Here is a 23,952-nt window from a genome sequence, read left to right on the forward strand (position 1 = left end):
TTTTATACTAAACTAAATGCTGTTTTGTCTTCTGTTGTTGTTCAGGTGTTTGTGAGCGTGCTTCTGTTTGTCATGTTTTGGAGACATCGATCTAACTGCATGGTTACGTTCTAGGATATCGCCTTTTAGTTGGGGACAAACCGAAAATGCTTATTTCATTAAAGGTTGAGGGCTAAAACCGTGTGATTTATTGTTACTTCTCGCAGATAAAAAGCCAAGTATGAGTGTCGCAGAAGCACTTAATACGCACAACAATTTAGTTTCAGTCATGAGCACATTTCTGGCGTTCAGTGTAGAGTTTGTGGCCATGTCAAAGTTGGGAAATGATTTAAAGTGTCAGAGCAGGGCTAGTGTTTTCTTTGTGACATTTTAACTCCTGTACGATGTCTCTGGGAGAGCTTTCACCAACATGGTTGCAATTGACAAAATGCCCGCCTGGATTCTGTGGATCCTGACGTGGCATTTACTGTGATCGACCTCGACATAATGACCTCCCAACAAATATTGAGTAAGTCCTTGTGCCGCCAAAAGAGTTCAGAGCAGCCAGAGTGTGAAGACAAAGCAAACACCTGAGCTGTTCAATAGATTCTTTGGCGCCGTGGGTTATGGGGTGGAGCCTTTGTGGTTTGGCCTTGTTACCCACATATGCCAAACTGGCATCTGAATCAATGTGAATACCAGGAAACAGGTTTTGTGTTTAGAACATTGCATTCTAACACAGTGAGCCAAATAGTTTCTTAACCTGTCAGTGGTTTGAATGGCCCATCAGTATAAAATAGAATCTATTAGAATCTATCATTTTCAAAATGAAAATAAATAGATTTGAAGTTGAGGCTTGTTTTAAGGTTTTTGTTGGGTGAGTGTTGCTTGTTGGTAGGTTAAGTCTCCACAAAATTAATGTGATTAAGCGCCCTATGAAGTTATTGAAACTCGACTTCGAGTCCACCTTTAATGCCAGTTCATGTCATGCATTTTTATTTGACAGCAAAATCACGAAGCTCTGCGTCAAATACTTTATTTGTTTTCTTGTTTTTGAGGTTTGGCTCTCAAAGCAAACTTTCAAAATTTGCAGTTATTTCTAAACCTGAACAATTGGAATGATCACTTTGAAGTAGAACAACAAAACTAAAAGTTGAGACTGATCTGAAAAACACAAGGCCCTTACCTCACACAGGGGACAATGCATCTGCTACCACATTATCCACTCCTTTCTTGTATTGGACCAATAATGCACACCACATTAACCTTTGGTTATGGTTGTACATCTGCCCCAAGAAAACCAGAGGGTTGTGATCTGTGTACACGGGTACTGGAACCAACATATACTTCAAAGTGCTGCAAAGCAAGCAGCATCGCCGGGGTTTCTTTCTCGATGGTTGAATAGTTCTGCTGAGAAGAAACACACTTGGTGTGGCACCCCATCAGCACCATCCTGCAGGAGGACTGCCCCAGCACCACAAGCACTGGCATCCACTTAAAAGGGCTAGAAAACTTAGGTGCAGCTACAACTGGTGCACAGCACAGCAGGGATTTGGCAGCATCAAAAGCTTGCTGATAGTCCCATGTCTATTTAAAAGGAACCTTTGGGCTACACAATTGTGTGAGAGGAGCAACCACCACGGAGAAAGTTCTACAGACACACTGTAGTACCAGCCATACCCAAAATAACAGCATATTCACGTCTGGTGGTGGGCACTGGATATCGTTTTACAGCTGTGATTTTAGCATCCACTGGCCGGATTTTTCCATGCCCCACTTGCTTACCTAAATAGGTGACTGGTTCCCAAATTCACATTTTGTCAGATTGAGTGTCAGCTTGGCCTCTACAAGCCGCTGAAAACCAATCTGAAAACTGGAGATATGGCTAGACCAGTCATTGGAATACAATACCACATCTTCAAGGTAAACATTACGCTGCGGTATAGCACTCAACACTTTGTGCATGAGACGTTGGAAAGTAGCTGGGGCATTCTTTAAACCAAAAGCCATAAAATGGTCATGAGTGACAAATGCAGATATTTCAGACGCTCTCGTAGTTAATGGAACCTGCCAATACCCTTTTAGGAGGTCTAACTTTGAGATGTATCTGGCTGGACCAATGCTACATGTTACATGTGCAACATGTAACATGTAGCATGTGTAACATTAAGAGATTTTAAGTGAGTGGAGCTGATGAGTACTTATTTTTAATAGAATAAATATAGTGTTAAAGGTAAGGTATTCTCTCACATTGACAAAACAATGTCAACAGGGCAGAAACCTTTTCAGGAGTAATTCAGGGTTTGAAATATACACATTCAGGCCAACCATACTCACAATCAAACTGGATCAATCATTTTTTGCTGCTGCTGTTGACAATTTGGTGCTCTGAGGTGATCTTGTCGCAGTGTTCCAGGTCTTCGTTCACAATTCTTTTTAATTCAATATAAGCTACATTCACTTTATCACATAACATATTTCACCTACAAATATTGCGTTGCTGCAACTCTGGTTCACTTAAACGTTGCGATAAAGTCATTCAACTTGTGCTTTGAAAAAGTATCGTTTATTTTTTTCTGTGTAAAAAAAAGGCTCATTTGATTACTGTAGAAGATTCAACATGCACTATTTCCAATGCAAATATCCTTAGGGTTTCTTTGATGTTCTATACAAACTTCACCAACATTTAGAGAAAAAGCTGTAACAAGTGGAGCTTACAAAGAATCACCAAAATTCTGAAATTGGTTGAAACTTCAAAAATGAATGAATAAAAAATTATTTGATATTGAGTCTTGGACTTTTGCAAGGTTCCACGAACAAAATTAAGGATTTCTTTATTTTCTACAGTGGAAAACAAAACCAAAGTAATTACCATTTTATACAATACAATGGAAATACATTCCAAGGTGATAAATCTAATAATGCTGAATGCTTTTCAGTGTATAAAGCCATCATCAAAGGTTTGAACTTTGTTCACAAAATCTTTTGTCCGGTAACTTCTTTCAAATGAGTAATTAGTAAGTTTGTTCCTCATGTAATAATAGCAATATATATATATAAAGCAATCGTAATAATAAAGGTAATAGTGATGTAAACAGTTTTTTTTCCATTTTTAAAAGCTATCTATGTAACGTGAAGGAATAGATTCCTACTTTTCATGTCACACAAACAAAAGGACATGAAGATTCACCTGTAAACCTTCATGCTCATTACCCATTGATGCTGGCTGTTGTGCAAACTTTGCAATAAAAAGATGTGGAAAAAAATTGACTGAACATGTAAGCAAAAACGTCACGCATGGACTCAAGCTGAAGATTGAGAGGTGAGAAACAAATGTGTAATTCAATGTTTTGCAAATGTCTCTGTGTGGACACAGTTGGCTGTGAGTGGGAGTCATAAATACCTTTTTGTTGAGCTTAACAAGCTGGTAGTACAGGTTATGGACTGCATTGATATGTCTCACACGCAATCGCAGTATTGATTTTTGTTCAAATATAAATCAGAAGTTTCTATTTGAGTTATCAGATGCTATAAAAAGGGATGTATGTTGTTATCAGGATTGACAGGCTTTATTGACTGTGGTAGTTAATGAAAGAGTTATGAAGGCAGCTGTGGACCACAACAGTTGTATGCAGGGGCATACAATTACCAGATGTCTTGCTTGTATTTCCTGACTTTTTGTGTACTGTTCTGACACCAACCTTCTTTGTGTGTGAGGTTTGTGTGTGTGTGAGAGAGTTTGATTGATCAAAGATGATCAGTGAGGGAAAGAATGAGGAAGTGTTAATAACAAGACAAATGATCAAGAAAAATCACCTATTTAGTATTTGCAATTTGTTATCAATGTGTGTCATTAAGTTTTATTCTAAGTCAAATGATTTTTTGGTTGATATCTATGTATTGCTTGTTTATACTGACAACAAAACAAATACTATAATTATGTTTGGATTGTGGTGACAATCACTGTGAGATAGAAACGGATGCACTTTTACAGAGAGCCATCGGAGTTGTTTTAGGATAAAACCGTCAGACAAGAAGGTCCACCAGCAGAGGGAGCAGCCATCATGCGGCACAGAATTTTTGTTTTCATCAGTTGAGTTACATTCAATTTCTGGAGACTAACCTTTCCATTTTACTTTCAAAAAATGGAGCATGTGATGTCAGAGCACAAACACTTACAGATATACGACAGACTGAGCCGTAGACCAAATACAAATCAATGGTGTTTATGAACTTGTTGAGCTTTTATTCTGACAGTGTGTCACAGCAGAGGACTATAATTCTGTTGATTAGCTCATGAACATTCATGCAGTAGGTGCGAATCCTTTTGTGTTTATCTGGGCTGAAGGGGGACCGGTATGTGTGCATATCTGTGTAGTTTTCTACACAATGTTTGGCCATACCAATGTTTCTGCAGGAAGAAAAATGTCTATTGAGATAACTTTTGGATAACACCATGTTTAGCTCAGGAATATACATAGAAGTAGCACAGTCATACAGAGTTTGGATGCACAGACAGATTGTGTCACAGTTGCTGCTCCTGTTTTCTTGTTGTTGCCGTTTTTACGTTGCTGCTCTGATGTGATCTCACTGCACTGTCCCAAAGTTTCAAATCCATTGACATGAGCGACTTAAATTTTATGCTGCATCATCAGTTTAATCACCCTTAATACCCACAGAATGTATGAATAAGAATAGTGAATATGACATGAATAAGAATCCAATTTTTCAACAAATCTTTTATATATATATCCAGTATTTTTCTAAGATTTAGTTTTCTACAGATCTGTGCATGAGGTAATTGACATACTCTATCCACAGCCTGGCTATGGGCCCGGAACACATGAGTGACTTCCAATATAACAAACCAACACCTGTACCAGCTTCATTAACAAAATAATACCCTTTTGATTTCCTTACTGGTTGTATGGTTGTGTGGTTAAAGCCAATTAGTATCAAAAGAACTGAGCCCACACTCCTACTTTCCATTCTGAGCATGAGCGCTCAGTGCTTTCACTCTCATAAATATTATGGGGATTTATCTGGAAAAAATACAGGTGGATTCTTTAATTAAAGATGAGTTTTAGAGTAGCATTATAAACTTATTTTTAATCCAGCTTTTTGTAATAGTCTTATCGGTTGTGAAATAGCATTTGTATTGCAGCAGTGAGACACTGTCCTTTAAACCAAGGTAAAGAAAGAAAAAAGTAAAAAAAACAAAAAACTTTTATTCACTAATAATTAAAAAAGGAAAGACACATAGAGAGGATGTAGACTCGCACAAATTATACCCGCAAAAGTAAAAGCTGATTTTCCAGATTTTCCGAACTCGGATTTTATAGTCTGGAGTTTGCCTAATCTCATTTCTCTTTGTCAATCTCATCTCATACACCATCTTAAAAAAACTTTTGTTCTTTTCCCCTCTCCACAAAAGACGAGGGACAGGATTAACAACCACTAAATCACATCTTTGAAAAATGATCCTACAAAAACAGCAGCAAACAATATGCTGTGTACAGGAAGCTCTGCAGGATTATATTTGATTTCCTCTGCAGATCAAATCTGTTTGTGTTAGACAGAAGAAGACACATGAGGTGTCAGATTTCTAATACCTTCACCGCTGCAAAGGTAAAGGTAAAGTTGCATGATATAGCTTTGTCATCATCTAGTGGCAGCACTGTTCCCTTTCATCGTGCTCCTTGAATTCATTCACTGTTACCTCTTTTACGATGGGCTCATTCATCATTTCAAGAAATCGACTTCTAGTCAGTTAAAGATCTCGAAATCCATCTTTTTAAAAATAAATAAATAATGTGTGGACTTATGGCATAAAACTAATTCTGAAAGGAAAATAGGGACAGGAACATAATTCTTAAACTGTTTGGCAAAACTGTTTCGTCAGTTTGGCAAAACTGGAGAATGGGGTTTGACTTGCCCAGAAAAAAAAAAAAAAAAATGCAATCCATGTAAGCAGTCACTGTGGCGGGGCTCCTGAAAGGAAAACTAACAGGCTCCAGAACTCAAACTCAGCAAGAATACCACTACTTAAATGATGTCAGTGGACAGAACATCTTCTGCCTTCAGGGTCTGTTCAGTGGTACTCATAGGACTGCTTTCCTCACCACAGGTGTCATGTTCTACGAGTGCTTTTATGTCACTGAGCTAAGCATCTGTTTGCAAAAGATAAGTGTCTGTTTGTTAGAGATAAGTCCCCGGGAATCTATTAAAACTGTTTTGATACATTTTAGGATGCACCTGGATGAAAAAGATATACCAGGAAAAAGGACACAGTGAATTAACAGACTACATTCCCAATATACCTATTTCCCCCTGATGATAGATAAGCCAGCCAACATTAAAAAAAGTTAAATGATTCCTGTTTTTTGAAAGAAGAAATATGACAATTTACTGATTTCTGAAGCAAAGAGACTCTGCTGCATCAGGCATACATCCGCATAAATCTGCTGTTGCATCCCATTTGTACTGTAAGATTTATAGGTGGGTGTGGGTATAACTTTGCTCTTTGTTTTAAGCATTGAATGAAGCAAGATTCTCATCCACACAGAGTCTGCGCTGCAGGGACCTTGGACATCCTGCCCGCCCCTCACTGCTCCACACGGGAACAGGATGGCAAAACCAAAGTGGCCTGAGTTCTACATGCACATGAACACACAGAGCTTGGCGTCAACTAAGGTGTGTTTTTCGTCCTTTCTGGGTCTCAGTGAGATCCATCTGTTCATCCTGCACGAGAAAACGTGTCTTCTCTTCCAGTCTCCACAAAAAGCCAAATACTGGAATAAATGCAGAGTCAGAAAATAAAGATAAGATACACGTGCCTGTGAGCATTTATCATTGCTGTAATGTGTATTTGTGCAGGGATGGTAGGCGGGTACGGAAGCAATTTTGTTCTGCTCTGTTTGGCAGTACATCAGTGAACATTTTTCTGTTTCTCAATCTGCACCACTCTCTACCCCCCCTCCTTCAACACTCACCCATCTCCATCCATCCTCTGAATCACACAATCACCCTCTTGTGACAGTCCTTCCCTTTCTCACCCTGCCAGCTCCCTCTTAATAAAATACCACCCTTCTTTTGTTGACAGTAAGGTCTGAGGTATGGATTTGGTTTAGATATTTATGCATTTTGTAGGATAATTAATGAGGAATAGCAGGATGCTGCACACAGCATGGAGCCTTCCTCATTTCACTCCAGATTCATTGAGCAATGAGTGATAGTGCTGTTTGTAACTGAGAGAAAAGCATTTGGTGGTAATTATTTTTCTTAATGTATTTTACATAATGCCATTGGTTGAAAAGCGGGTACTCAACCTTCCGCAGGCCATTTTGTTTGCTGTAAGTGACAGATATGGAGACACAGACAACGGAAAATGGATTAGTGTCAAAGATAAGTGATTACAAACACATTCTGGATGCAATTCTGTATTTAAGCTTATACAGAGGGAAAGATAAGACATAATGTGAGAGATAACATGTATGTTTGGCTTTTTTTTGTTGGTGGATGGAACAAAATAAAAAACTACAGGGCATGTGAACGTGTAGACTATTAGTCTTGTCATAGAAAATGTGTGTATGTAGTAATTAGACAGCAGATGCCATTGTCTGGAGAGTATATCTCGATGTAACAGTAAGAGGATTATCCAGACATGTACACACGCACACACACGCAAACCTCCTTGTTGGCCAAAGGCAACATGCACCCATAACCTACTGACATATAAAAAACACCCAGCAAGAGACACGCATATTGTGCTCTCACACACATTAGCTGGGGTGTAAAATCGAGCATATTGACAACCACTGACAACAGACCAAGCATAAATCTCACATCCACCCATATAAGCTATAGGCTGAGGCTGGACACAGGGGAGCATTCAGGGTGTGTGTGTATGTGTGTGTGTGCTGACACTTTGACACCCAAACGCGTTGCTGCGCGCGCGCCGTGCCGCTCTGCGCCGATGTAGCTGAGGAAAAAGGCTACACAGCTCGCGTGCAGGCGTAGAGGGAAGCGGCGACAAATCCTGTGTCATTAAATTCTCGTCTGCGGACCTTCCGCTGGTCGCGCGCAATACTACAACTCCTTGCAGTGCCGCTGCCCACTGTCTCCAAAGCGCAGATCGAGTGACACGCGCGCAAAAGGTGTGGGGGAGAGGGCTGCCACCTGGGATAATGGAACCGAACCCGTGCCGTTAAATCGGTCACACACATAAGCGCGCGTCGGAGAGGATAAAGGCGGCATGGCGAAAACTGACAAGATCTGAACTTGCTGTGAGGATTATTGTAGCTACATCTGACCGGTGAGACAAGGGAAGGAATCAGAGTTCGCATCACCTTGTCATAGGAATAACCAACATTATGGCGCGCCGAGACAGTCGTTTGGCAACCTGGCAGGTCCTTCTGACCATCTCTATGGTCATCATCCCCTTGTATGTTCAAGGTAAGCCCATGTCCCACCCTGTGCGTGTGAGCAGGCTATGTTTGGCTATTTGTGCAGGAAGCGCGCCCGTGCGCGAATCAGATCTCACCTGCATGGATTTGATTAAAAAAATGATAAAATGTCAAGCTACGGCATAGAGATGCAACTTAGAAACCTGGAAACTGGTGATAATATTAGTGTTTCCGTTCAGTACTGAGGGGTCACTTATTAATTTTTGAGCACTGATCTTGAATAAATTGACACTGATATCTTAAATGCATTGTTTAGCCACTGCTTCTGGCAATAATGCCACATCCTCCTAATTTCTCCACGGACCATAAATACAGTTACACTGAGAAACAATCAATTATTTGCCATTAGTAGGCCTATGATTTCGTATTTTCTGTCGTTGCTATTGATCAGTAATGGCTCTTGAACCGTTGCTGTGGCAATATGTCAGCCAATATCATGTCCATTCAAAGTGTGAAAAGCAACTCTTCCCCCGAAATTAGGCCTAATTTAAAGACGAACTGTTATCAGCTTTAGTACATCTTCAGAGTGAGGAGTGGTACGCCTGTAGAGAGACATTTCACAGCTCAGTTCTGCCGTTGTGACTGGCCGTTGCGCCTCTATATCCTAGACAAAGGCGGGATTAGGCGCACCGTGGTCAGGCTACAGGAGGCTCATTCATGGCGCTGAAAGCATCGAATTCCTCCAGACATTCAGGGGAACTTGACGGTCCACACTGGTCCTTTCTACTCATTCACTGTCTATCACGCAGGACACACTGCCCAAAGCAAGAACGAACATCTCACATCACAGCCCATCTCTGCTTTGCCCGTCCTTATGGCTCACACGCGCGCGCTTGCTCCCTGAGTAGTGGCAATAAGGAAAGAAATGTTGAACGTAGAATTGAGTGCTGCCGCTGCCCAGCAACAGGGTAGCTCGCGCGCACTCACGGGGTCGCTGGGGTTGACGCCGTCGCGCGCAGCAACTGAACCCCGCGCCTCGCCTGCTCGCCGCATCTCTCGGCCTCAATGTGTAACCAGGCATTAACTGTTATATATATTTATTTATAGGCCTCTATGTCTGGCGTTGTCCCACTCATGATTTTAACCACAGACACCAATTGACGGGGGATACGATTGATTAGGAGTTTGTCGTATTTTATTATTCATGCCAATGTGAGCCACCTGGGGAAAAAAGGATTTAAGATGTCTCACATTTTTCCTTCTTATATTTGGTTGAATAGATCTGTAATAGATCAAACACATATAGAAACACATTGGAAGCTCCTGCAAAGGTTTGGTGAATGTAGCATCTTTTCATCCCCATTTTCAGTTCAAAACTGAAGGTATGCTGTAGGTTAAGCACAACATTTTGCTTACAATTATTCCCTTTATCAATCAGTTTGACATTAACGTTGTAGATTATTAGATTTATGGCCATGTCAGAGAGTTGTCCAGGGTGTATCCTGCCTCTCGCCCAATGGCAGCTGGGATAGGCTCCGACCCCCCTCCTGACCCTGAATTCGAATAAGCAGGTATAGAAAATGGATGAATGAATGGATGCTCATGTCAGAATATTGCTCTTAGCAATTCCCTTGAGCCCAAATTGCAAAGGCTCCGAACCATTTCTATTATTAAATCACAAATCTTTAATTTTGTCATCTTTTCCAAGCAGCAGCCTGAACCCGAAAGATATTTTATGTATACTGTCCAGAAGGACCAAGTCTCAACCCATGATTTTTCCTTTTGACAATTTCATTTCATTTCAATATTTAAAGGAAAATCACCTGCCTTTCAAATATGTTCTTCTCCAATTGATCAGTTCAGTAGCTATTCAAACCACAGGCATGAGATAGTGAACTTTATTTGACGTGGCCATGTCAAACAAAGTGGATCGAATCCAGACTCTTGGGTGTGCTGGCATGTGAGTGAGTGTGTGTTAAGTTTCCAATATCTAAGAGACTGCATACTGTGAGGTCCATCTGCCCTGCAGCCCCAGAGCCCTCATGATATGCCACAACAGATCAGATCATCAGCATCTCTCAAACCCAACCACACACACAAAGGAGGATGCTATTTATAGTTTGGAAACCTAAAATTCACACAATATAATGGCTGGTGGTCACAGGTTGGCTAATTCAGGGTTTTGGAAACACATAAGAAATACGCTGAAGAAGCAAAAGAACATAGGTTGATTGTTAATATTATTAAACATAAAAAAAAAAATTTGACATATCAAATCAGCTCTCTGACCAGCACCTTACAACTGACGGAAGTGGTGGTGGTCAGCATCTTTGTAGTGTCTATTCAACATTGTGTGCAGGGTTCTTTTCATCATTTCCTCTGTGTGCTGTTGGCAAGGCTGCTGGGAGTCTGCACTCTAACCAATCACAGTGACCTCAGGTAAAACTTGTTACCATGGTGACATGCCCAGTGTGATTCTGGAGGTTAAGAGCTAAGCACCGGTTAAAGGTGCAAATCATTCCTGAGACAGAAATCACATAGTTCAGCAGAGGCTTGTGCATTCAGTTTGATCATCGTGGCCTTGTAATCTCGTCATGTTCCCTTTTCCTCTTGTAACCGCCATGAAGACTGCCAGCTCCTGACAGGATGCAGCATCCAAGTCTCAACAGAGAACAAATTGGCAGAATGAAGCTCTAAATGAAAACTGAGTCCGCCGTAATCAGTTTGAGCCGCTGGAGTATGTCTCTTTCACGAACCAAGTGGGTTCATTTCACCTCTGTTCTTTCCCAGAGATGGAGTTGGCAGAGAATACTTAACTCATTGGCTGGCCAATTGATTGGGAAACAAGAGACAAGGAGCACCAACACTGGATTCTCTGTTTCCGCTGCAGCTCCCTCACTCTGTTCCCTCTTTCAACATGGCACCTCTTTACTTCTCACCATGGCAACTGTGCTGTGTGTGTGAGGTGAATCTCGTGGCTCCTCAGCCATCACAAGTCTTCGTGAGTCGAGGCACGTTCGTATGGTTTTTGTACTAGCTCTGAATGAAGTGCCAGATACGGACAGCAGTAATCTTCTTGGACACAGGGATTTCTGGGTCGCAGTGGCAGAGAAGCCGTGTACCCCAGTATTTTCATGAGTTTGGCCATTTGTGCAGAAGTACTAGGCCAGTCTTTGCTTTTTTCTTTCTTTCTTTCTTTGTAATTGAAGCAATATTAGTACAAATAGATTTTTTTTTAATGATCTAGGAAGAAAAAGGCACCAGAAACCACAGCACCCCACTGTTTGCTTGTTGATGATGCACATCTTTGTGCACGTTGCTCAAGCATTTGCAGAGAAACATTGCAATTTTATGTCTCGATGGTTAATTTAGCATATAGAGGGGAAGATGAACTCCCAGCGAGAATGCAAATAGCGAAACTTTTCCAAAACATCCACAGATGCACAGCATCTTATATTGGCATTTCCATACGAGGATACATCCATTTACAAATCGAGCTAATTAAGGCGGTAGCATGGTTGCCGCGTCTGTCACGGCGGTGGTGGACCGTGACGTCAAAATGACGTTTGGCGCTTCCCTTGAACAGACGGCGCAGCGCGTTGTCGTGCACCAGTCGATTTTTGTAACTTGGCGGCGCCGAGCACAACGAACCGGATGGACCGATGTAAGACCAGGCTCAATGAGGAGGTGCGTTTGTACAGGCAGCTGTACGAAACTGCAGTGAAACAGCACAGGGAGCACGTAAACTCCCCAAACTGGTGCACAGAGATGGGCAGAACTTTGGGGAAAGAGGGAGAGTTCTGTAAGAATGTGTGGAAGAAGCTACGGGACAGATACGTGAAGGCAAAGAAGAGGGCAGAGACTCAGTTGATGCCGGGGGCTTCAAACCTTCACCTCTTTTAACTGAATTAAAAACTTAAAATGATCCGAAAACTCCAGCAGTATCATTAATTACAGTATTCTTGCTCTTGACAGCGGCATTGTTTTCTTCTCCACTTTCGTGCTTGTAGAGTAGTGGTAAGCAGCGCCACCTCTGTGACGGAGAAAATTGCAACTACTGGCGCGCAACGACTTGCGCCACTATATAGGGTCCTATGGCGGGCACGAACTCGTGACGTCATCAACACCGCTCGCGCGAGCAGACGCGGCAACCATGCTAGAGCCTTTACACTCAAAATACAAAAGGTCATAACTCTGTCTTTGTATTGTCATACAAACTCATAGAAAAATACAAAATTATTTTGTCAGTAAGTACAGGCGTACTGATTGGCTACTTGCTCTTGTTTTCACTGGCCAAACCATTGCGATTGTTTTAAAGAAATGCAAAAAACAAGGCACTTTTCCCTCCAATGCCAGAAATGATAACAGGTGCAGACAGACCTATCTCCACAGTGCTGATGCAGCACTGTTATGAGACTATGTCTGTTCCTTTCCATCAATAGGAAATCTTGTATATATGACTTTATAAAAATGTTTTATTTTCTTGTAGTCCACAGAATTTCTTCCAAATCTGCTATTTTTGGAGAGTGAGATTTCAACTTCTCCACACTTATGTAGAATTTAATGTCTGGCTGTACATCATTACTTTATAAAGGGTGGACAGTTAGCAGCCTGCTCTATGTTAGCTTTTAAGCATAGCCGTCAGTCTGTATATCTTTGTTCCTTTGGTATGCATGAGCACCATCCTTTGCAGATTGTCAAGTGTAGGAGAAGAGCTTGGGCAGTTAGCCTCTGACCACTAGCTCCAAATCCTAATCTAATCCTCACCAAGTCTCAGTCACTAGAGCACATTGGTCAGTCAGTCACTGCGCCTAATCCTACATCACCACATTCTGACTGCATGCTCAAGACTCCATCCGTTGTTCTCATATCTCCAACGATTAATGACTTTGCTCTTTTACAGTGAGACAGAGCAAAGTATTTTAGGGAGCCATTTTTCTCCTGAAGTCATTAAAGGTGTTTTATCAAAATCAGCAGAGTTTGCGGGGAATGGTGTGATGTATTTCCCTGGAAGAATAGCCTTGAACATCCTCAAGATTTTTTCCCAGAAATAATGAGAACAAATAAGGAAAACTCAAAAAGTCAAAACTTTGGAATCAATCAATGGCGTGAATTTTTAACTTTATTCATCTACATTCAGATAAGATGACAGAAATAACAGTCAAACTTCCACTGTTGTCTGTCATTGTTCTGTACTGACAATAATATTCAAGCCACTAAATCAATTTTGCACATGAATGCCACCTCACCTTTCTTCCTTTTGGTTATGAAAGCCTTTAAAAACAGTTGCAGTTTTTTTTTAATGTTTGTTGTTGCTCTCTCAAAGATGTGTATACGCAATATTAAACCACTGGTCTACTCAACATCCTTTTTGTGTCTGATTGACAGGGAAGCATTCATTAGTCAAGCGCCACCATCACCGCAATCACTCATCTGTCAACAAAGAGGCCTCGGACACCAGGATGGTGCTGAGTGATGACTCAGCAGAGAGAGAACACCTGATTGGGGCAGGGATTGGTCCCAAACTCCCTCTCAGCTTCTTCGGACATCGTCGTTTTCATAAACGCCGCCACCAGGATTTCGTAGAAGAGGACCCATCTGTGATGGAGGAGCTAACTGCTGGAGGAGCGGGGCCAGACCAACCTGGGAATCCTTTATCGGATGGCGTCATCACTGTAGAGTTTCACAGTCCTGCACCTGATGTTGTGCCCTCTGATGTTGCTCTGGATTGGGAAAAAAACCCGAAACCCCAAAAGCAGAAGGGTGGAGACCCTACTGCATGGACACTCTCCGATTTTTATGACTACCTGTCTCCTGACGATGACCTCTCAGCATTAGATACAACCCCAGAGCCTGAGCCCACCATTTCACCCCTAGCTGACATGGAAGATGAAAATCCACTGCTTGCTGGTTCTCCTGCTGTTCCCGACAATGTGAGCCCAAACATGGACAGTGGGCCATCTTTACCAGCTCCTCCCATGCCAGTGCCAGACAGCAGTGATGGGTTAGGTGTAGGTGGCGCCATGGGTGCAGATGGCTGCAGGCTGGGCTTTGTGCTGTCTGGACCTGGGGTGTGTGTTTCCCAGTGTGACATAGAACCCAATTTCTGCTTCAATGGAGGAGTGTGCACCGTCGTGGCAGGAATGGGAGCCTTCTGCAGGTGAGATTCATGGAAATTCTGCGAGGTCAGCTGGAATGTTGTCTTTAGGCAAATTGAAATGAGGAATACAAGACATTCATTTACTTTTGTAATGCTTAGGGATTAGTAAGCAGGCTGTGACTTTTATGATGAACAACTGGCACTCGTGTGTGTACAGCTGAAGTACAACAATATCCTCTTTTTCATTTGTCTCTTTGGAATAATTTCCAATGTGTTTGTGCTCCAAAACAAAAGAAAAGATTTAGGACACCACAGACAAGCAAACACCCACTGAACAAACACACAGAGACAGAAGGCTGGCTTAATGTGTCATGAGGGTTCTTCAAAATCACAGCAGGGTCCCAAAAGGATTAGCTACTCTTTTGAGGTAGGGGGTAAAGGCAGTGTGCGTCTGTGGGCTGCTGATATACACATGCAGTACACACACGTAAAGAAAGCATGAGGAAGATTATACATTACAATACAAGTAAGGCCAGTGAAGATCACACAAATAATAGCGAAAGGCACACACACTCACTCCCCGTGAACATATGTGTAATACTCAGACACACAAACACGCTCACACACACGCAAGTCCGTACGTTTGCCTTGCAACCATCTGCCCAGTCCTGCAACTTCACTGTAAGCTTGGAAGCAAACTGTTGCTCATCTTATTCTTCCTTCTGAGGGATATTACACACAAATGCATGCACACGCACACATACATACACACTCAAGTATGTCTTGCATATTTTCGAAAAGCACTCAAATACTTGCATGCAAGTGCACAGAAAGAAAAGGTATATGAATCAAATGCGCACGAGCCCAGATCCATGCACATGCTCTGATCCTTTGATCTCATTAAAAGCTAGGCTGCAGGAAGAATCCCTGCTTTGCTAGACAGGTCTCAGAACACCATGTCAAGAGTACTGAGTACCATATTACACTCTTTATTCTGTTGTATGTGTTGTAGGCGTAAATATGATCAATCTGCCAGTGTACTGTGGAGAAACCTATTGTCTTTGGCTTTTTAAGACAGCGGGTCAGAAGAGTAGCTGTCTGCAAGCTTAAAGCATTACTTGAGATTATTATGGCTAATATGGCCCCCATTTCTTCTTCTATTCTCTTTTTATCTATTTGATTCCAGGTGCAATGTACAGGAATATATCTGGAACAAAGGCATGCGCTGTGAATGGGCAGTCACAGAGTTCCAGGTGTTGTGTGTGGTGGTGGGCGTGGCCTCTTTCGTGCTCCTCCTGCTCCTCATGATCATTGTTTTCTTCGCCAAGAGACTCTACCGCCTGAAGAACGAGAACAGGCGCCTTCGCAAGCGCAGGTCTGTGTGGCTGGAGTGTGAAAATGTAAAAATAGTAGTTGTGAGAGACACTGTGTGAGTTTGGCTGTAACTTTTTTGGTGTCAGCTAAAAAAAAAGAATTCAAAAGCTAACAACAGATAATGTCTTCATCCAATAAAAGCTTGTGGCTCTAGTTTAATTGATTTGAATTTACTGTGAAGTCTGTATTCTTGCAGTAAGTACCGCCAACAGAGCAGCGAGCCACAGACTGACGGCCTCTCGGTTTCAACAACAGCTGACGGCTCACAGCCAAACGTAAGGAAACTGTGTGACACCCCTCCGCCTGCTCCCCAAGCTCATACTCACAACCTGGCGTACTATGACAACATTATCTGTCAGGTATGCCCCAACTCACCTCATGTTTGCTCTTCTCTCCCTTATCCCAGCTCATTCTTTTTTTCTCTTAGGTCTGTTTGTCTGTTTTCCTCTCCCCCTCATTATGTTCTCTCCTATGTCTCCCTGCCAGCTAGAGTAGTGATTCAATCTAATTTATGTCTATGTTTTGTCCTGTCGTCACGTTTGTGTGCATGCTTGCCATCCGTCTGTGCTGAATTGCTGAGTATAATCAGCTACTAACTGCAAACACTCCAAAACTGGTTCTTTTAAATCAAAATATATATACAGTATGCCTCTGTTTAATGGTTTTTATACTCACCAATTCTCTCAGAAGTCACCAACAGCAAGATATACCTGGGATTATAAACACAGAAACCCTTATAACCACTTACAGGTAAGCACAGTGAAGACGTCCACATTGCCTGCAGCAGTTTCCCCTTTTCTCCTTGGCTTTGCTTTAAACTTGCCAAATTTGCTGCAAAACCTCACCTCCACCATCTATTTCCCGCATCTGGTCCATGCACACTCCAGGTGAAATGATTGATCACCTCCTGCGAGGCTTCCTTCAGCCTGTTGTTTGAGGAGTAATGTAGTCACCACACAGTGAATATATAGCAGGCTCCCTCATTCGCTGCCTCTCTTACCTGTGCCTATGCAGCTTCCTGAGTAGCTCAATATGGCAGCTGAGCCTCCATTTTGTTCCCGTGCTCACTCCTCATACAGCACACACAGCCATTTTAGGCCCATGCGCAGCTCTTCCCTACCCAGTTCTCTTCTACAGGATGCGCATGCCGTGCTGCTATGAATTGCATTATAGCGGCGTATAAGTGTGTGTAAATGGAAATGGAAATTAATTTCTGTCTGTGTCTCTCTGTGGCTGTTTGCTGGCAGTATTATGTGTCCCTGTTTGTAGTAATCAATAGCATTGGCCTACTGGGTTACTGAGCCAAAACTCTATGTAAGGTAACTGAAGCATGGTTAAACTTCTATACCAAAAATCAATGGAGACTCTTCTTCACAAAAGAAAATACAAGCACAGATTAACCACAAATTGTGTGCTGTGTGAGGCATATGAGATAAACCAAAAGAACTATGACTATACTTTCCGAGTCCGACATTTGGTGCATGAAAGCGCACTTAGTGAGTCGTGTCTGGCAGTAGCGAGTGTGGCCGATCAATGTTGTCCTATTTACCGCCTGCTGTGCCCATGACCTTCAGATGACTGTGACAGGCCAATACATGAATGGCTCGAACATTTACGTACTGACACAAAAACAATAGTTACAAACAAGCATCAGTGAGATGCTTGTCATCTGACTGATGACGGCGTACAGTTGACACAAATCTACAAACACAAGCTCATGCTGATAGATTTTCAAAATCATACGCATTGTCAGTCCATTGCCCACACTTGGCTGAACAAACTGAAGCGAACAAATTGTGGCTTGTTTTCTTCAACATTCGCTTTCGCTCTCAGAGCTGAGCTGGCATTTCCCTGCAGCGATTATAGATGAGTTTTTGTGACTGCCGGATGCTCTAAATGTCGGGTCCAGAGGCTAAAAAGCCCCTGCAGGCACATGGTTTGCAGTGCACTTTTAAAATGTCATAGGAGTGATAAGTGTTGCTATTTTTTTTTCTAAATGTAATGATATGATTAGTTAATTAGGTAAAGGTGACCATACAAGTCCATATGTAAGTCCATGTGGTGATTTTGGGGTTTTTCCCCCCTTTTCATTGCACTTTTGCATTCCTTCACTTCTTGATATAACCAAGAAAAATATTTGGTGCCTGAATGAAACAGGAGCTGACAGAATATGCAGCAATGTGAAAAATGAAAAAGATATGTTTTTGTTTTTTTTACCCTAATCTGTACATGTAAACCTATTTAAGTGGAATCCCCCCCAAAAATTATGATTTTATTAGGGCTGGGCGAATTAACTCGTTATTATCGCGTTAACTTTTTAATTATTTAAAGCAGATAAATATTTTATCGCGCATTAACGCAGGTTTTATTATTGTAAAAGTCTGTTGAATGCATCACATTCACACAGTTACAGCAAACACCACGAAGCATGGAGTAATAAAATGAAAATGAACTAGCAGGTAACCTCAGCGTTACAGGTGCTCCTCGGTCTCAGTGTGAAGCTCATCATGGAGCTAACCAGCGCTACTTCCTGTTTTACTTATTTCAACATAAAAGCACGTATTTCAAAAATAAACTTCCAGTCTAAAATATCACTTCAAGAAAAAAACACACAACTGATAGCAGCAAGTCATTCAAGGAAACAGACAGTGGAGCGAGGCTTCTACATAAAAACTACATAAAAATGCTGATGTTAAAAGTGTGTTTGCACAACAAATGTTATGGCACTTTCATTCACATGGCAGAACATTTAAAATAAAACTAAATGCTAAAGGCTATAGACTACTTTTGAATAACTTTTTGGATTTTGAATACAAATGCGATTAATCGTGATTAATCAGGGAAATCATGTGATTAATTAGATAAAAAATTGTAATCGTTTCCCACCCCTAGATTTTATAAATGAGTCGAGACATTACGGAGCTTCATGTTTATAATTTCTGTCTTAATATACTGTAGCTATTTGTAAATTTCTCTATGGCCAAAAATCCTGCAATGTCCGTGCCATTGCTACCTTTTCTCTTGGTTTGGAGTGTGCTTCCCTCAATTAACTTCCATCCTTAACTGGGAGGAGAAGTAAATTCTCGCTCATCTCTTCGTAAAGGCTTTATTACAGGTGCACACAGATTCACACTCAAAATATTCAAAGATAAGGAACCGATCCACTTGTAATGTGCATATTCTGCAAGTGTAGATGTCAAGAAGCTTTTATATATATATATATATATATATATATATATATATATATATGTATATCTCAGCTCATCATGCATGTGTAAATAGTAACTAACTCTCCCCCGTAGGATGAACCTCAAAAAGACAACCAAGCAAAGTCCCCTCAACCCAAGGAAGAGGGGTCTATGAACATCCTCAACTCCCATTCCCCCAAGCAGGAGAACAACCGTCCTGCCTCTGTCGTCCACGGCCACACCCCCAACAACACAGAGGAAAATGCTGAGGTAAACACGCTCCAGAACAACCTGGTGTAATGTCACCACATGATAAAGTGTCCTGGTGGGGAATCAGACCAAAATATTTCCAGCGCACACAAAGCTTCTAGTCTAACATCGTTTACACCTTGCTCAGTGCATACCGAGTCTCTAACAGTATAGTAAGACCTTATGTCAGAAGTGAGCACAACAGGAATTTAAAGATCCAACTTGAGAAGCACAAAAGTTCTGTTTACAAGGCTGCCATGCTCTTACTGATCATGTAGTGGCGCTGCTGCCTCTTTTCCTTCCTCTTTCTGCCTCTAATGCTGGACTAAAATCTCTGGCTTGGACCAACTACTGACTGACTGTCCTCTCTACTGATGCCCTGCCTTGGTCTTTGGCCAATGAATTCCTTCATTGTCTGTTCTCCAATTTCTCTAACCCTCCTCTCCCTTCCCCTTGCCTCTGACTGCCCCGCCTTACTGTCTCTTTCTGCCCGCATGCATTGGTGTTATCAGCGAAAAGTGTCTGAAAATCTTAATATTTGCAAAAGAAGTACGTGGAAATTAAGTGAATCTGTATTTGCGAAATATTCCTGTTTGACATTGCTAATAAGTGAATATGTCTAGATTACATGAGGTTAAAGTAATTGCTTGGAGTTGATATTTGAATCTATATGCATATATTACACACGCTGTGTCTTGGTTTTCAATGTGTTTTATTATACTTTATTGTACTTGAGATTCTTTTTGTACTTTTTTGGGTATACATGGAGGATTACAGTTCACAGTTGTTGGAATAAATCTTTTTAATTTTATCCAGCTTGTCCCTGTGTGTTGCTATGAGCTCCACTTTCCCTGCAGACTCTTTTCTCTCTGGCTCTTTCTTTTTTCTGCATGTCTGCTCATAATAAGCTCTCTACTGCCCATCTGCCCCCATGCTAATGATAACTAAATGCATGACTGACCCTGCTTTTGTGCTACAGTAGGCTGCTGCTCACAGATTAAACCACATAAAACATACAATGGTGACTGAGAACCACCAACCAGAACCAGAACCATGGACAGCTCTTAAGATGTGAATAGAAGCATTACCATAAAAGCTTGAAATGTAGAATTATATACTTAACATCAATTTGATGTTGATTTCTGTTTTTTTAATGACCTCTATCAGCATATCAAATTCAAACAAGCTTTCCACCCTTGTACCCACTGTAATTTTAGGGGAAAAGTATGGATTACTGAGTTTTAACCTGTGCCTGTATTGTATCAGATTTTTTAAATACTGAATGGGCGTCAATGTTGAAATATTGCATATCCATTTATTTGTTCTCCTCTTTAATTAGCACATACAGGGGTGCTCACTTTTTGTGTTTGCTTATTGCACAACCTTTGATTTGTATTAATTGCATCTCATGCTCATAGTCAACCATTATTACTATCTTAATTCATAAAGAAGACATGCTATTTTCTAATGGTTTCTGTACAAGTTAGCACAGCATTGTTAAGATAATTATATATACATATTTGGTGTGAAAAACAGAATTATAGTCAGGGACCGTTTAAATCAAGTTTAGAACACTTAGCTTTAAGGTTGCGTGCACACGTAAGAAGAACAGGGTGTATAAATGAACACGTATGAAGAGTATAAAAATCTCTCTGGGAAAAAAGAAACAATATGGCTGCTCTTAAAACAAGAGGATAGGAAAAAGGACACTTAGCTGTGCAAATTATTAAACTGATACCTCTCTGCTGTTTATGTCTAGCTGCACAAAAAACTCATAAAGTTTCAATTTAATACTCAAAGATGGATTTAGCTCTTTTGCTGTCCCATAATAATGTAGAAATCACCTAAATTTCTGAGGAAATTGAAATTAAATCAATTTGATTGACTGGATAGTCTTGATGCAGTATATTGTTAAATCCATTATCAGCAGTATAAAATGGACTCGTTGGCAAAATGTACATTTCAAAAGGTTTCATTAATTATACTGTTTTCTCTCAGCCGAGTTTTTAATTTAATTTCAGTTCTGGATTCTGGTCAGAAGGATTGATTTTTACGTTAATGTTACCAACTATTTAATAGATTAAATGCGTAAAAAAAGATATTGTGTTATAGTTGAATTTGTCTAAATGCCAGAATTTGATTAAATTCTAAATTGACTTACCTGCTTTTTCACCTCGTTTTTCCATTTTCCAACCTGATATTAAATTCAATGTCAGTCAAGTGCATTTAATTGTTTTACAATGTCAGGTACCAACATAGATATTTCTGCCTGATGGCATTTACATGTTGTCTCAGTCTGATTGTGACGTCTGGGATTTCATCAGGAAAAGAATGGGTGAAACGATGGGGCTTTCATGTTAGTGATTTAGTCTGAAACTTTATATGGGACTCCCACCCGAATCCCCTGAGGGAAAGTCCAATAAATGACTTTTACCATCAACAACCCCTCCACTTCTAATTTTGGAATTTCTTGATGGGTTATTAATTGATGATAGCCAACTGAGTTTTCAGGAGGGTGTAGAGTGCCACCTAATTTAGAAATATTTATTGATGACAGCCATGAGCTACATAATCAATGTTTTTAAAACACACAATTTTGAAAAATCACATTAAAAAGCTCAATGGCAACTATATTGACATTGACATAAGAAAAAAAAAGTTCTTGAAATGAGAACAACATTTTTTTCTCCCAGGCAGGGCAATTGCTCTTTTGCAATCAACTTTAAGGTTTTTTCTTTTCAGTTGTGGCATTTCAAAAGTTTACTTCAGCTAAAAATGTCAATCGACAGTTGTGTGACTGACGAATGGGGTCAGTTGTAGCTTTGTTGTGTTGTCAGCTCAACACTGTAGTTTTTAAAGAGTTCAACTTCACAGTTCACTGTCATCCTCCCTACAATTTTCCTTCAGCAAAGAGACACTGATTTCCTGATTATTTTTTTTTAGTGATAAGTTGTAGAAAGCAACAAACTGATCTAATGTGAATATTGGACTGAAATTCATCAGGCGGCAAGACACGTGACTCAAAACAAATGCTGCTCCATTTTAGCCAAATGTGTTAATAGGCAATTGTGCTATATTAACCCAAGTTTATATGGATAAGATGCTAAATTTCATGACTGTAGCCTTCTGCTATCAAGTCTGTACCCAGGAGCCCAGTGTCTCAAAATTCATCCACACCAGCATTTGTCTGTGTATCCTCATTTCATTATTTGACCTATGTGAATATCTACATCTCCTACATTGTTGCATCCTTCTTTACTTGCCATATTTCCAAATCAGGATGGAGTCACTATTGGCCTGGAGGTGCTTCTACCCAAAGAGGCCAAGCGGCACTCGGACATCACCTCTCCACTTCAGTATGACGTCTTCCTCTACAAGGTTGCCAACAGTGGAGACTCTACCTCTCCTCCGTCTCACTCCACCACTTGCCATCCCATTTCTAGATCACCCAAAACACCTAAGATACCGAAGTCACCCAAGACACCCAGGTCCCCCAAGGTGTCTAAGTCACCCAAGATGTCCAGGTCCCCCAAGGTGCCTAAGTCACCCAAGTCACCCAGATCCCACAAACACACCAAGGAGCACCCACATCATAGCCGTGAACGTTTGACCGGGAGGCATTCCTCACCCGGCCGTCACTCCTCACCCAGCCGTCACTCCTCATCGAGTCGGCACCCATCACCCAGTCGTCACCCATCACCCAGTCGGCACCCATCACCCAGTCGGCACCCATCACCCAGTCGTCACCCATCACCCAGTCGGCACCCATCACCCAGTCGTCACTCAGCACCCGGGTGTTATTCCTCGCCTACCCGTCATCCTTCCTCTCCCCATTCTCCCTCCCAGAACAAATGCATGCCCACATGCCCCTCCACCCCGCCTCAGCTACGCAGGCCCAGAGGTCTGGCTCCTGGCTCAGAGCACTCTGGGAATTCGAGGGGCTACCAGAGTGGACACATTCGCCCATCTCCCTCATCACCTCATCTCACCCAGCCGCCTCCATCACCACCCAGAGTGAAGTTTAGTGCAGTCAGCACCCGGTCCCTGCCACCACTCTCATGACCTGGCCTTCACTCAATATATTTCTGCATATTCAAATAAACAAACATCTGTCATGATCTAATCTATCAAGTGATCCATCCATTGTGGCTCTAACATTTTTTTGTTTTTTTTTACTAGTGATTTACACATCTTTTATCCACCCATCTATGCACCCTGGTTTCCCACTTTAATACCCAGAGGATAAGGACAGAACCTGGTCTTTGTCCTGAAAACTAGACCTAGGACAACTCTACAAACACAACAGCAACTACAATTCAACGATGGATATACACCAAGATACAAACACAGATCACTGAGTTGTTGCTGCAGCCAAGCATTCACACCTTTATGTTAAATAACAACCACTCAAAGCTCAGGTTTCTGCAAGCTCAAAATGAGCTTTTACAACTCTCCTAGCATGGTGCCAATGTCAGCGACCGCTGAGGATAATGTTCATAAAGGTTTCATAGTGTTATCAATGTTTTATATAAATCTTTTGCTATTCAATCTGTACAATTATTTTACGTTTTACTAAGCTTTTTAAAATGTATTTTTCATGTTTCTAATCCTCAATAAATAGAAGTTGCAACAAAACATGCAGTGTTGTGTTTAGAAG

At 41.3% G+C, this 23,952-nt stretch overlaps 1 protein-coding gene across 6 annotated transcripts; it reads left to right on the plus strand.

Annotated features, from left to right (window-relative positions):
• Positions 1 to 7,930: 7,930 nt before the first annotated feature.
• On the plus strand, positions 7,931 to 23,901 carry LOC142368051 (uncharacterized). Of its 6 annotated transcripts, none has more exons than XM_075450094.1 (7): positions 7,931 to 8,433; positions 13,773 to 14,544; positions 15,671 to 15,859; positions 16,040 to 16,217; positions 16,546 to 16,608; positions 19,161 to 19,316; positions 22,575 to 23,901. In XM_075450094.1, exons 1-7 carry the CDS (start codon positions 8,352 to 8,354, stop codon positions 23,355 to 23,357), a joined length of 2,223 nt encoding a protein of 740 aa, XP_075306209.1. In that variant the 5' UTR covers positions 7,931 to 8,351; the 3' UTR covers positions 23,358 to 23,901. The 6 variants fall into 6 exon arrangements, with proteins under 6 accessions (XP_075306209.1, XP_075306212.1, XP_075306210.1 ...); XM_075450097.1 differs by having other exon boundaries at positions 16,040 to 16,133; XM_075450095.1 differs by having other exon boundaries at positions 7,932 to 8,433; positions 16,055 to 16,217; positions 22,575 to 23,900.
• Positions 23,902 to 23,952: the final 51 nt, after the last annotated feature.

This window comes from Odontesthes bonariensis, chromosome 18, assembly GCF_027942865.1.
Source record: "Odontesthes bonariensis isolate fOdoBon6 chromosome 18, fOdoBon6.hap1, whole genome shotgun sequence".
In the NCBI taxonomy this organism is placed as follows: Eukaryota; Metazoa; Chordata; class Actinopteri; order Atheriniformes; family Atherinopsidae; genus Odontesthes; species Odontesthes bonariensis.